The sequence below is a fragment of the Ursus americanus genome, chromosome 15, assembly GCF_024610735.1.
Source record: "Ursus americanus isolate L20-20 chromosome 15, mUrsAme1.1.p, whole genome shotgun sequence".
NCBI lineage: Eukaryota > Metazoa > Chordata > Mammalia > Carnivora > Ursidae > Ursus > Ursus americanus.
The window spans coordinates 38,665,591-38,678,407 of record NC_142141.1 but is presented as its reverse complement, the minus strand read 5'-3'; the positions used below and the strand labels follow the sequence as shown (position 1 = coordinate 38,678,407).

Here is a 12,817-nt window from a genome sequence, read left to right as displayed (position 1 = left end):
AGGGATTTAAAGCGTGTGGCCTTTTTTTCCAAAAATGTGTTTTAATCCATTTAGGACACAGCGCTTTGCACCTCGCAGCCAAGAACAGCCACCACGAGTGCGTCCGGAAGCTCCTTCAGGTAAAACGGAACGACTTAAAATGATACATTTTGAGAATTATGTCATTTAAAAAATTTTAAGAGTAACCTTATTTATGAAAGAACACACTCTCTCTCTCTCTCTCTCTCTCTCACACACTCCCTTAAATGCCATCCCAGAATCTTGGTTTCCTAAGAGGTGTCATTATTTAAATGATCACCAGGGAAGAGATTGTTTCCATAGCAAGTGCACTGATACAAGAAGAGGATCCTAATCAGAATTTGGAGCGTCTTCCTGGGATCCAGCCTTTTTCTCTCCTTGACTCAGCTCCTCATTTTCTTTTCTAAAAGACTTGTATCCTTTACATAGTCAATTTTAGAAATTTTTCCCGTGCTGTTGGAGACCCTTGCCATGTAAGATCTCGGATATCCTAGTATGCTTTCTGTCATTGGCAGAACACAACTCTGCTTGAGAAACAGAACTTCAACCACTCTATCTTTTAGTTCTTAGTTTTCAAGTTCTTGGTTTTATTCTTCTTTATAATTTTAAGCCAACTCCTTGCTTTGCTAACCTCGCCCATTTATAGTGATCGCTTAGGGGGGTGACGTGTGTACATCTTTCAAGATGAATATTTAACGGACTCCGGATAACAGTCCATACCGTAACACCCAGCTGTTGCCAGTCAGAATGCAGGCTGGTGGTTTTCAGGAAGGGCCCAGAGCAATAAAACCTGAGCTTGGAGGACTGTGTGTTCTGTTGCGCTGTTGTCTCAGCCTTGGTGAGCACTGTGTGGGACCCAGCATCTTGCTTTAATTTGCCTTTGCAATTCTAATGCAGAAATGTGGTCACATTCTTCAACTTGTCGTGCTCCGCTGATCACACAACTTCTTGTCTTGCGTTACCTGATGCAAGCTGCCACCAATGCCAGGAATGTGTAACCTTAACGGGTCTTTGAAGTGAAATTCAAGAAAAATAGATCAACATCTGTGATTATTATTATTATTTTTTATTATTATTATGAGGCATTTCTCTTAAAACAGTTAAAATAGAACTTATCTGCCTTTTCTGAGATCTGGCACTCTGGATAAATGACAAATCACTGACTTGTCCCAGTACGCTGTCTCCCATACCCTTGGTCTTCCCTTAATTTTTTTTATTTTAACTTATTTGTATTTTAAATCTCCATTCCCAGTCTGACTTGGCTATCCAGACTTTGCATCTGGCTCTGATTTTCAGGAAGAATGAACTTGACAAGCTGGAAATCCTCATGGGCAGGGACCAGATATTCTAGCCTCTAATGTAATTTTATATCTGGTTATGCAAATGGATTGGTTTTTCTCTGGAATCTTTGAAGCCTTTAAACACTTCCTTGTGCTATTCTAAAATTAGGCCAAAGCATGGTAAGTCGTAACTTGATCTCCATTCTTCTTGCAGACAGGCATTTCCCTCTAACATTGCCTGTTCTTGCCTCCAACTTGCAAACTTGCTGTTCTTCTTTCTGAATTGTTGCTAAAACCTGAGGCTTTGATGTCCTACTAATGGGTTGCTTTCCTGGGGTCCTGGACCTCTCTAGCCAATTCTTCACTTGTGTCTTGGCATTCTCTGCCCTGCCCTCCATGATGGGACTCTCATCTCCTGCCCTCCCTGACCCTCTGCACTTAATCCCCTCGAGGCTCTCTAGGCCTTTGCTCTTACTGTCTGCCGGTGAGACTTCTCTTCTCCAGTGGCTCCCACTTTAAAGTTGTGCCTCCTCGAGGCAGTGAGCACAGAGTGTTGTGAGATTCTTCACATTCAGTCTAACCCCCCTCCCCCGCCAAGAGCCTACTAGGCCCCCCCACCCTTTTAACAAGTGCCCCCTGGGCATCATGCACTGTGTCAAGCACTGAGTATATGAACAGAGAACAGAGCAGCCCCTATCCTGATGGAGCTGGCCATCTCGTAAACAAATCCCCAAATGCACATTACAAATCACACAACGTCATGAAGAAAACTAACAGAACTGACAGAGGGGAGTGTGCGTGGATACGCAGGGAAGGCCTCATGGAAGAGATGATGTTTAAGCTGAAAACGATGGAAAGAGCCAAGGGGAAAGCATCTCTCGAGCAGACGAAAGAGCAAGTACATTATCTCCTCCAGTGCTGTCCATGTTGTAGCAAATGTTGAGAACTCGTTCTTTCTGATAGCTGAGTAATATTCCATTGTATATATGGACCACAACCTCTTAATCCAGTCATCTGTTGAAGGGCATCTCGGCTCCTTCCACGATTTAGCTATTGTGGACATTGCTGCTATGAACATTGGGGTGCATATGGCCCTTCTCTTCACTACGTCTGTCTCTTTGGGGTAAATACCCAGTAGTGCAATGGCTGGATCATAGATAATGCTAAGTGAAATAGGTCAAGCAGAGAAAGACAACTATCATATGATTTCTCTCATCTATGGAACATAAGAACTAGGTTGATCGGTAGGGGAAGAAAGGGATAAAGAAAGGGGGGGTAATCAGAAGGGGGAATGAAACATGAGAGACTATGGACTATGAGAAACAAACTGAGGACTTCAGAGGGGAGGGGGGTGGGGGAATGGGATAGACCGGTGATGGGTAGTAAGGAGGGCACGTATTGCATGGTGCACTGGGTGTTATACACAACTAATGAATCATCAAGCCTTACATCGGAAACCGGGGATGTACTGTATGGTGACTAACATAATATAATAAAAAATCATTTAAAAAAAAAAAAAGAAAGAGCAAGTACAGAGGGCTTCTGGTAGGAAAGGCTGTCGTCAGGGAGGAATGAAAGCCTGGGGTAAAACGAGTGAGGAGGAGAAAGAAGGACACGGGGTGCCGGCCTGTGTGGCGCGACAGACAACTGTAACTCTGAGCACAGCGTGGGACTGTGGAGAGCTTTTAAGGGATTACGGATGATAGTCACAGTTTTAAAAGATCATACTAGTCCTATAGAGACTAGGGGCAAAAGCAGAGCTCTGGAGACCACTGGGAGGCGGCCACAGCTTGTCTGGGTGAGAAGGTGCTGGCTTAGCCGAGGTGGGCGTCACGGGGCAGGAGAGAGTAGAACACAGAATTGACAGGGCGTGGTGGTGGATTTGATGGGAGAGGAGGGGGAGGAGAAGAAATCAAAGATGATCCAGTGGTCTTTGGCTTGTTGACTAGTTCAGTGATGGTGCTGTTGACAAAGATAGGGACATGTCAGGAGAGGAAGCCAGAAGTGTAGGCTGGGCTGCGCGTGAGGTGCCTACAGGGAGCAGGAATGTGAGATAGGCAGTGGGTTATCCAGCCCGCGCTCGGAGATGACGTCTGTTGTGTACAGATAAGAATACAGGCTCTAGCCCAGCACGTCTGGGTTTGAATCCTGGCTCTGCCAGTTCCTGTGACTTAAGCAAATTATTAACTTCTTTGTGGATCAGTTTCCTCAAACGACGATGGGAGTGATAATAGTACCTACCTAGGGTTGGTAAGAGCCTTAAAACAATTCTTTGGAGCCTGGCAGGTGATAGCTACTATGTACTCTTGTGGTGGGTATTGTTAAGGTTTCCATTTGAGAGTCTTTAGCCTCTAGATGGGTGTGGTTGAGATTACCAAGGAAGAGAGCAGCGGTGGACCCCAAGGTTCTGTTTGGCTCACCAAGGGGGAGTAGCCAGGGCAGGGGCGGGGAAACCCAGCTGATGTGGGTTCCAGGAGCTGAGGGGAAGGAGTGTTCGGAGAAGGGGGTGGGTTGCAGTAAGAGGAGGACCCAGATGTTTACTGTCTTGGGAAACATGTAGGTTGTTGGTGACCGACTCGGGCCATCTCTGTGGGGTCTGGAGGACAGCACGCAGCTGCGCTGGGTTTGGAAGTGAATGGGAAGTAAGGAAGCATGGATCGCACATGGGTGGTTCTTGACAGAAAGTTGGTTTTGTGAAGGGGGATAGAGATTTAGGGCAGGAAATGGGGGAAAAGAAGGAATCAAGATGAGAACTCCTAGAGCATGTGTGTGAGCTGGTGGGGATGATCTGCTGGTGATGGGGTGCTAGTGTGAGAAAGAGGACAGGGTGGCCAAAGCAACAAAGAGGTGACCTTTTGCCTAAGTCACGATTACTTGGAAATGAGTCCCGCTCCCCCTACCCACTCCCCCCCCCCCAAGTAGGAGACTGTAGACCTTGGAGCACAGCAATCGGGGCTTATTCTGTTTATACTTTTCCTAATAAGATACATCATAACCTTGTAGGAGAAGGATGAACTAAACAGAACTGAATTTTATTATGTGTATTTATTTATTTTTGTCTTCTAGTCTAAATGCCCAGCCGAAAGCGTTGACAGTTCTGGGAAAACAGCTTTACATTATGCAGGTGACTTTCAGTCTCTTATTTATCTTCTGCCACAAGAAATACTAAATTTTCCTTTTCCTCATTCAAGCCATTTTATTTCTGATGCTGTTGTCTCTTGTCATTCCTAGAATTTAAATTTCCCTCAGTTTGCAAAACGTGTGGAGTTGTATCAAGGAACACATCTAGAATTCATCCATGGCCTGCCAGACAATCAGTAAAAATTGTCATGGTTATTATATTTTAATTAATGTAAGGTTCTTGTTTAAACTAAGGCATGTGTAGATTTCATGTAAGGTGTGATACACATTTTTTGGATTTGGGGATCAGAAGAAACCCCAATTTTATTTATCAGTGTTCTGTCTTACTGTCTGTGAGTATCTGTCACACAGCTCCAAGTAATAAAACGCTGACACCAAACTCAGGAATGATGAGGTTTATAAATTTCCCTTAGTGCTAATCGTGGACAACCTAAGTCCTTACAAAACACTAAACCAAGCACGTGTGTAAGGGCAACTGGCAGCTTTAGGTCTGGAAACATCGAAATTTAACAATCATTAAGAACACCTTAACTAACCTTCCTGATACCATTTCTCTTCGGTGCAACCAGAGTAACGTAGGCAAACTGGGTGGGACACGATCTTTCCGTCCTGAAAAGTGTTTGATGGCCCTCCTTGTGTGAGCAGCGTTGTGACGGGCTGTGGTGTTTCTTCTTTCTCTCAGCGGCACAGGGCTGCCTTCAAGCCGTGCAGGCTCTTTGCGAGCACAAAAGCCCCATAAACCTCAAGGACTTGGTGAGTATCGGGAGGCTACTAGAGTTGGAGATGGATACTGGTTTCTAGAGCCCTGTGGGCTACTTCCAAAAGTCATGAAGACTTCAGAGACCTAAGCGTTTGGCAAGGCTAGTGCTTTCCAACCTGGGTCCTCTTCGGCCAAATGGATTCAAGTATTCTTCCCATTGTCCCGGAAGCATTAATAAGCCATGTTGTAACATGTACTTCCTGATGGGTATGTTTCTGAGCTCGTCTGCCGTCAACCTAAATATTAATAAGGCTTTACTCTCTTGATTTTTAGAGATAAGTCTAAAAAGAAGTTCTATTATTTCTGTTCTTTTCCATGTATCATCTTGGGTACCTTTGGTTAGGGTTTGCCAACTTTGAAGTCTGTTTTTAGCCTATTTTAACCTTCCTGGGCTATTTTGAGAGTAAATTTACCTGCCAGTCACTCCTGGTTACAAAGTTAAATTTCCCGCCATAGGATGGGAATTGACATGCATGCATTATACCTGATGGGGAGATTGTTAAGTGAGTATATAGAATCTGTAGATAAATTTCCACTCCCTGAATCTCAGTACTTTATAACCAGAAAGTATTTATTATAACTTCACAGAGATAATTCTTTAGAAATGTCTGAAATTCTGTTTTAAATACTCAATCTTTAAGCAGCAATTATATTTTTTAAATTGTCATGTTAAAACCATTGGCTATATTGTAATTTATTTTTTCCTTTGCCTATTTGAATACATTTACCTTAAAAATTACTATCAACCCCATTTGTGAGGTATGTTCAAGGAAAAAGCAGAACAAAAGCTTCTTTTTTGTGGTTTGTATCATTTGAGTTCGGACCCCTTCAGAACTAAGATTGTGGGAATGGTCACCTATATATTCTTCTAGTATTTTTTTCTTTGGTTTTCCGTTGTAAATAGTGTTTAAATTCTTCATTTCCTTGCATGATTTGTGAGTTGGGATCTCATTTTCTTTCCCTTTTTTTTTTTTTTTACATTTTTTATTTTATTATTTCTTTACATTTTAATTCCAGTGTAAACATACAGGGTTACATTACTTTCGGGTATATAATATAGTGATTCAACATCATTTTCTTTTTTTAAAGGAATGCCAATTGTCATCTTAAATCCTTCTTTCCATTGATCTTTTATCTAGTCAGGTGTCAGGAATAGACAGACTCTTAACTCCTGTTCTGTTTTGGTACCTGGGAGGTTATGAAAGCGTGCCGTCTCTTAGAAGGGAGTAGTGGAATGAATGGAAGGAAGCGTGCAGTTTGCTTGGAGGAAGCTGCCACCACCTGGAAACACAGAGCCAGCCCTCAGTAAACATGGTATACTTGCCTTGAGCCTTTCCGTCCTCGGTGCTCCCCTCTCTCACAGCGTCACCAGACGGAGCGATGGTCGCCGAGGGAACGAGCAGCCCAAGAGGCTGAGGTTCCTGCGGAAAAGCTAACGGTGCAGCTCTGTAAGAAGAGCTGTGCTGAGATGTAACGGCACACAGCGGGGACGCAAACTGGCATGGTGGCAGGACAGCTCAGGGATAAATGTGCAAAGACCAGGGCCTTCGCAGTTCTGGCGTTTGGTGTCTGAGTTACCACCCGTCTGCATTTGTCTCCTAGGATGGGAGTATACCACTGCTGCTCGCAGTACAAAATGGCCACAGTGAGGTCTGTTGCTTTCTCCTGGACCATGGAGCAGATGTAAATTCCAGGGACAAAAATGGAAGGTACCACAGAAATAGAAATCATGGGATTTCGCTGATATCTATGTTCTGGGAGCCTCAAAATAACACAGCTATCTTTTGGATCATTTGTTAGAAAGTGGTTTTAAGTTTTTCATTTTTTGGCCTTTTTTTTTTTTTTTGCGTAAACTTTATACCCAACATGGGGCTCAAACTCATGACCCTGAGATCAAGACTCGCGTGTTCTACCGACTGAGCCAGCCAGGCGCCCCTCCTGCCACTTGTGATAATCCAGGATCTGTTTTGACTTAAAAATCTCCCTCAGACCTCTGGGAACATCATTGTATCTGTGATGAGATTATTGAATACTAAAGTGACTAGGCTATTTCCAATGGCTTTTCATGCGAAATTAAATACGAGTAAACTTTGGCTGCTTTAAAAATAGTCGTAATGATGTGTAGGTACTTTAAAATGCTTGAGGTGAAAGGAGGACATGGTTTGTGCCAATCATATTAAATTCTGTCATAATTAGAAGATTATGTTTAGAAGATTATGTCTATGTTATTTGACCTAATATAGTTTAATGTTTTGATTTAATCTGAAGTTAAAAAAAAATACCTAATTTCATCTCGCTAGCACTACATTTCAAATTCCCTAGAAGATTAAGTATATATATTTAAGTGTACTTAATCTTCTTTTCCTTGTTTCCAAGATAAATGATTTCCCAAGAAAGTGTTTTCCCATTGTGTTAGTACTAATTTGGTGTCTCCTTTTTTCTTTAGAACTGCTCTCATGCTGGCTTGTGAGATCAGCAGCTCTAATATCGTGGAAGCCTTAATTAAAAAGGGTGCAGACCTAAACCTTGTAGATTCTCTTGGACACAATGCCTTACATTATTCCAAACTCTCAGAAAATACAGCAATTCAAAGCCTTCTATTATCAAAAATCTCTCAGGATTCTGGTATGTGAAAGAAAATAGCCAGTGTTGTTTTAAATTTATCCACTCCATTTTCCCCAAAGGGTAAAGGAATGTGTGCAATATGATCTACTTTATTATTCTTTTAAACATATTCTTGAAGAAAAATGAACTGTTAGATACTGTGTTTGTTGTGTGTATGGGTGTGAGAGTGTGTGTGTGTGTGTGTGTCCCCCACCCAAAGTGGATGTGAGTCATGGTTCTTACAGTTCTTTTTTTTTTTTTTTTGTCCCCCACTTTTTCCTCTGCAGATTTAAAGACACCAACAAAACCAAAGCAGGTATTTATCCTTGGGGGAGAGAATTTTTTTGTCATTGTAGCTTGTGGGACCTTGAAATTGTCCTAATTAAACCATTCTGTGGTCCACTAAAAAAGTGACAAAAACTATGTTAAAAATACTTAAAGAGTGAACAATCTTTAGAATAAATGAGCGAAATCTGAAGGGGGAGAAATCAGAGAGGGAGGATGAACCCTGAGAGACTATGGACCCTGGGAAACAGACTGGGGGTTTTGGAGGGGAGGGGGGTCAGGGGAGGGGGAACAGGGTGGTGGGTATTAAGGGCACATGTGGTAATGAGCACTGGGTGTTATACGTAACTAATGAATCATTGAACGCTACATCAAAAACTAATGATGTACTATCAGTGGCTAACTGAACATAAAAAAAAAAGAATAAATGATTCATTGTTAGAAGATGGTAAATGTTTTCTTAATGGTTTACCCTGTGGCCAAAGCATGTAACTTTAAACCTTCCTACTTATATATTCATCTTTTTCTGAAATGTACTAATATTTTCTGTTGGTGTAAAAATGTTTGATTAACTCTGCGAACAAACAACGTTTTAAATGCTTGTGTATCCCATGGATTATAGACCTCCATCCATGGCAGTGTTAGATATTTAATGAGCATAAGTGGTTTAGCTTGCCCTTTCATTTTAACTGGAACTTTTCTAAAATGTCGTTAGAGTTACAGACAGAAATTGAGAAGATTGCCCTGTTATTTTGGAGTTTTTTCCTAAAAACATCGTCAGTGTTGTTTCCTTTTTTGAAGAGTTGTATAGTTGGCTGTTATATTTATTTACTTATACATCAAGATTCTTGAAAAATTATCATAAACAAGAAATAGTACTGAATTTATTAGGTACTAACTGCGTTACTTATTTATAACCTTCAGAGATGACATTTCCCCTTGCCCCCATATCAACATTCCTTAAGGAAAGGAGTGAAAGTAATGCAAAGGTGGTGAAAATACCACTGCTTTGCATTAAGATGGAAGCTAGACTAGGAATGTATCCTGGGTTCTAAACTGGGGCAGACATCCTCCACTTTCCCCGTTCTCTACACCAACTTAATCTGGTTTTGTCTTGTGTTTTATATTTTCTGGCTATTAAAGCATGGGCTGCTGGAAGAACACTTGGAGCATGCATATTACTTATTTTTATGTTGGTAGCAGATGTCAGATCTTGATAAAGTAAGAAATGCATGAACTGTTGAGGTTTTTCTCATTTGTTTGATGAAGCTGTTCAGACTTTACTAACCGAACTAACCCACCTCCGTTCTTTGGACTGTGATAACTTCCAGCATGATCAAGTCTCTAAACTAAGCTCAGAAAGAAGTGGAACTCCAAAAAAACGCAAAGCTCCACCACCTCCTATCAGTCCTACCCAGGTAAAGACAAAAGCAAACCAACAGTGAACAAATGTACGACAACACCAACAAAAAGCCATGATTTTGTCATTTTGTGTTTAGGCCAAAAACAAATGTTTTAGGATTGACCCTTCATTAAGCACATTTAAAATTTTCTTTACTGGTTTTCAATTACAGATAGTGGTATGAAGGATTTTGATTATTAGTATGGAAATCATGTTGATTCTTATTTATTGCAAGGCTGAGGAATTGAACAGTATCTTTTTTAAAAGCCTCAAGGAATAAATAAATAAGAAAGAGAGAGGAAGGAAGGAAGGGAGGAAAGGAAGGAAGGAAGGAAAGAAGGTAGGAAGGAAGGAAGGAAGGAAGGAAGGAAGGAAGGAAGGAAGGAAGGAAGGAAAGAAGGAAAGAAGGAAAGAAGGAAAGAAGGAAAGAAGGAAAGAAGGAAAGGAGGAAGGGAGGGAAGTAGGAAGGAAGGAAGAAAAAAAAATACTCAGGGAAATTCCTCAAAATCTTATGACAGAAACTTCTTCCTTAAGTGAAGCTCAGTCTACTTTTAGTACCTTGCATTAACAGCTCAAGTAAAGGCAGGGAGGATGGGTGGCTGGTGAGGCAGTTAATTGAATATGAATTTTAGTTGGTTTCTTAAAACACTGCTAAAATACATTTGCCTTTCTAATTACATTGAAGGTTGGTTAATATTAAAAGTTTTCATTTCTGAGCTTATGGTGACTGTTGCCTAGAGGAGGAAGCTCAGTGTCTGTGGAATCTCTCAAGTAGTTGAGAGAAATCTCTCCTCTGATAAGTTATGTTAACTCTGTGAGCATATTCACTGATAATGTCCTTAACATGCCACAGTTTTATAGGTTTTGAAAATTGCTTCTTGTGACTACAGGAGCAGAATTAGTTATATTCTGCAAACTTTCGGAAAGTATTTGAGGGGCTGCATTAAGTTGAAAATACCCTTGAATTAATTGAGACTAAGGATGGTTACCATTAGATTTATTTGCATTGGTTAAGTAGGTGAATTCTTTGGCACTGGAGAAGAAAAGACTTTGAAGAAGCCTTCTTTATCTGTGATTTTCATTTTGTCTTTTAAGTTGAGTGATGTGTCTTCCCCAAGATCAATAACTTCAACACCACTTTCGGGAAAGGAATCCGTGTTTTTTGCCGAACCACCCTTCAAGGTAATTCCTTTCTGTGTTCAATACTTTTGAATCTTAAGATACAGAATAGATGTGATTTAAGTGGTCCAGCATTGGGTGAGACAGAATAGACTCGCTAGTGGTTGGTTCACCACCTTTGCTTCATGAAGCACCCTGTTATTTCTTCTGGCCTGGCCTCCAAACACACAGAGTAGAATGAATAAGTCATATTCATTAAGTAATAACTCATTTTCTTCCTTCTAAAAAAAGGAGCAAAGATAAGAACTGATAAGCCAGTCTTCTTACTAAATCAAGTTGATATATGTCAATCAAAAAGAAAGAAATGTTGATTATTCTCTGTCTTTCTCACAAGTAATCTTATATTTTTAATTAAGGTTTTTTGTAAACTAATATGCATTAATTTTAGAAAATCTGTTCTACCCGATTCTCTAGATTTGTTGTTGGAAAGTATTTTTATAAATGGGAGGATATTTCAATTTACTATCCGTTTATCTATCCATCACTAGGAAATTATGCTTGGAAGGAAAATAAAATTTGTAATTGTTAAAATGAAATTGCAGTGGTATCGTTGTATATTGCTTTCCCCCATCTAAGAATTACTAGATAAATTTTCTTTGAACTTGGATGCACAGTGATCTGAAAAAGATTCTGTCAACCTGACATTTACCCCACTTTAACTGGATTTTATTAGTAAATTCTTAAGATGAATACCCTATTAGTACCCTAATATCTTTGAATCTGATTATGGGTCAGAGGACACAGTGCATTCCAAAGGATAATATCACAAATTACAATTTTCAGAAATAGAATGCAAAAAGATTTTCTTTCATTTCTTTAAACCTTCCCCCCGCACACACACAAAAGATAAATAGCGACACCATTTAGAACGGCTGAAGTTTAAAAATACCAAATGTTGGTGATAGTGGGCAAGAACTAGAATTGTCCTGCTCTGTTGGTAGGAATGTAAAGTAGCAAAACTACTTTGGGGAGCCGACAGTTTCTTTAAAAGTTCATCATACACTTAACATATGATCCAGCCGCCCACTCATTGATGTTTATCCAAGAGAAATTAAAATGTATGTCTCGAAAAATTGTATGCACAAATGTTTGTAGCAGCTTTATTCGCATATCCCAAAACTAGAGGCAATCCAAATGTCCGTCAGCAAGTGACTGCATGAGGATAATGAGATATGTCCATACAATTAATTATTGCCCAGCCATAAAAAAAGAAGGCAAGCTGTCCAGGCAGCATCGTAGGTGGATCTGAAGTCATCATGGTGAGTGAAAGAAACCTGGCATGAATCCATACCCATGACATTCCATGTATAGGAATTCTAGATAATGCTGAAAGGAGAGTGGGGGTTGCCTGGGGATAGGGTGGGCAGGGATTGGCTGTGTTGAGGCAGGAGAAAACTTGTAGAGTTGATGGAAACATTCTGCATCTTGATTATGGTGGTGGTTCCATGGGTGTATATCTATCAGAGCTCCTTATACCATAAACTTTAAATGAATGTCGTTTATTGTACCTTAAGGTAGTTGAAAAATTAAAATAAACATCTTTTTATAAAGTGAAAAGACAGCTTTCTATTAAGATAAGCACTTGCCAAAAATGAGCCACTTTATTTTTAGCATTTGGGCTTTCACAAAAGTTCCTTTGCTGAAAACTTCTCTCTCTTATCAGGTCTATGGCTCATCTGGATGAAACATAGTAATTTCTGGCAACTCGTTGTATTTTGTTTTGAAATGAAAGTCTGGCTTTGAAGTTGCAAGAACTTTTGCAGTGTATTCACAGACAGATATTCAAGGACAAAGAGAAAATCTTTAGATTATCAGTCCATGACCGTAAAACTTTTTATTCCCCATAAAATTACCTTTATCTTCCCTGACAGGTCTTATTTACTACAATTTCTCTTAGAAATATTAATAATAATACATTAATACTAGTAAATTTATGAAATAGTAAAGCTAAAAAATACTTCTAATGTATTTTGATCAATGTATTACCCAGATAGATAAAACTTGTATTTGACTTGTGAAAGTAATATTTTCCATCTCAAGTTTTAGGATGTAGATATAAAGTTATTATAATATTAAAAGATATTTCTATTATACTTAATGAAATTTCTGAAAAATATTTTGAGATTATATGCTCTGGAATCTAACATT

The 12,817-nt window shown here is 40.0% G+C and overlaps 1 protein-coding gene across 8 annotated transcripts in view; it reads left to right on the top strand.

Moving 5' to 3' along the window:
- Positions 1-12,817, top strand: part of RAI14 (retinoic acid induced 14) — a 144,304-nt gene that overhangs the window by 118,882 nt on the left and 12,605 nt on the right. For 6 of the 8 annotated variants that reach the window (XM_045787217.2, XM_087867944.1, XM_045787220.2 and 3 more), the window contains 8 exons: positions 55-119; positions 4,365-4,422; positions 5,122-5,192; positions 6,802-6,908; positions 7,646-7,824; positions 8,091-8,119; positions 9,420-9,506; positions 10,586-10,672. In XM_045787217.2, coding sequence (XP_045643173.2) covers positions 55-119; positions 4,365-4,422; positions 5,122-5,192; positions 6,802-6,908; positions 7,646-7,824; positions 8,091-8,119; positions 9,420-9,506; positions 10,586-10,672 — 683 coding nt within the window. The remainder of the gene's footprint in view (positions 1-54; positions 120-4,364; positions 4,423-5,121; positions 5,193-6,801; positions 6,909-7,645; positions 7,825-8,090; positions 8,120-9,419; positions 9,507-10,585; positions 10,673-12,817) is intronic. The other 2 variants (XM_045787216.2, XM_045787215.2) reach the window with 1 other exon arrangement.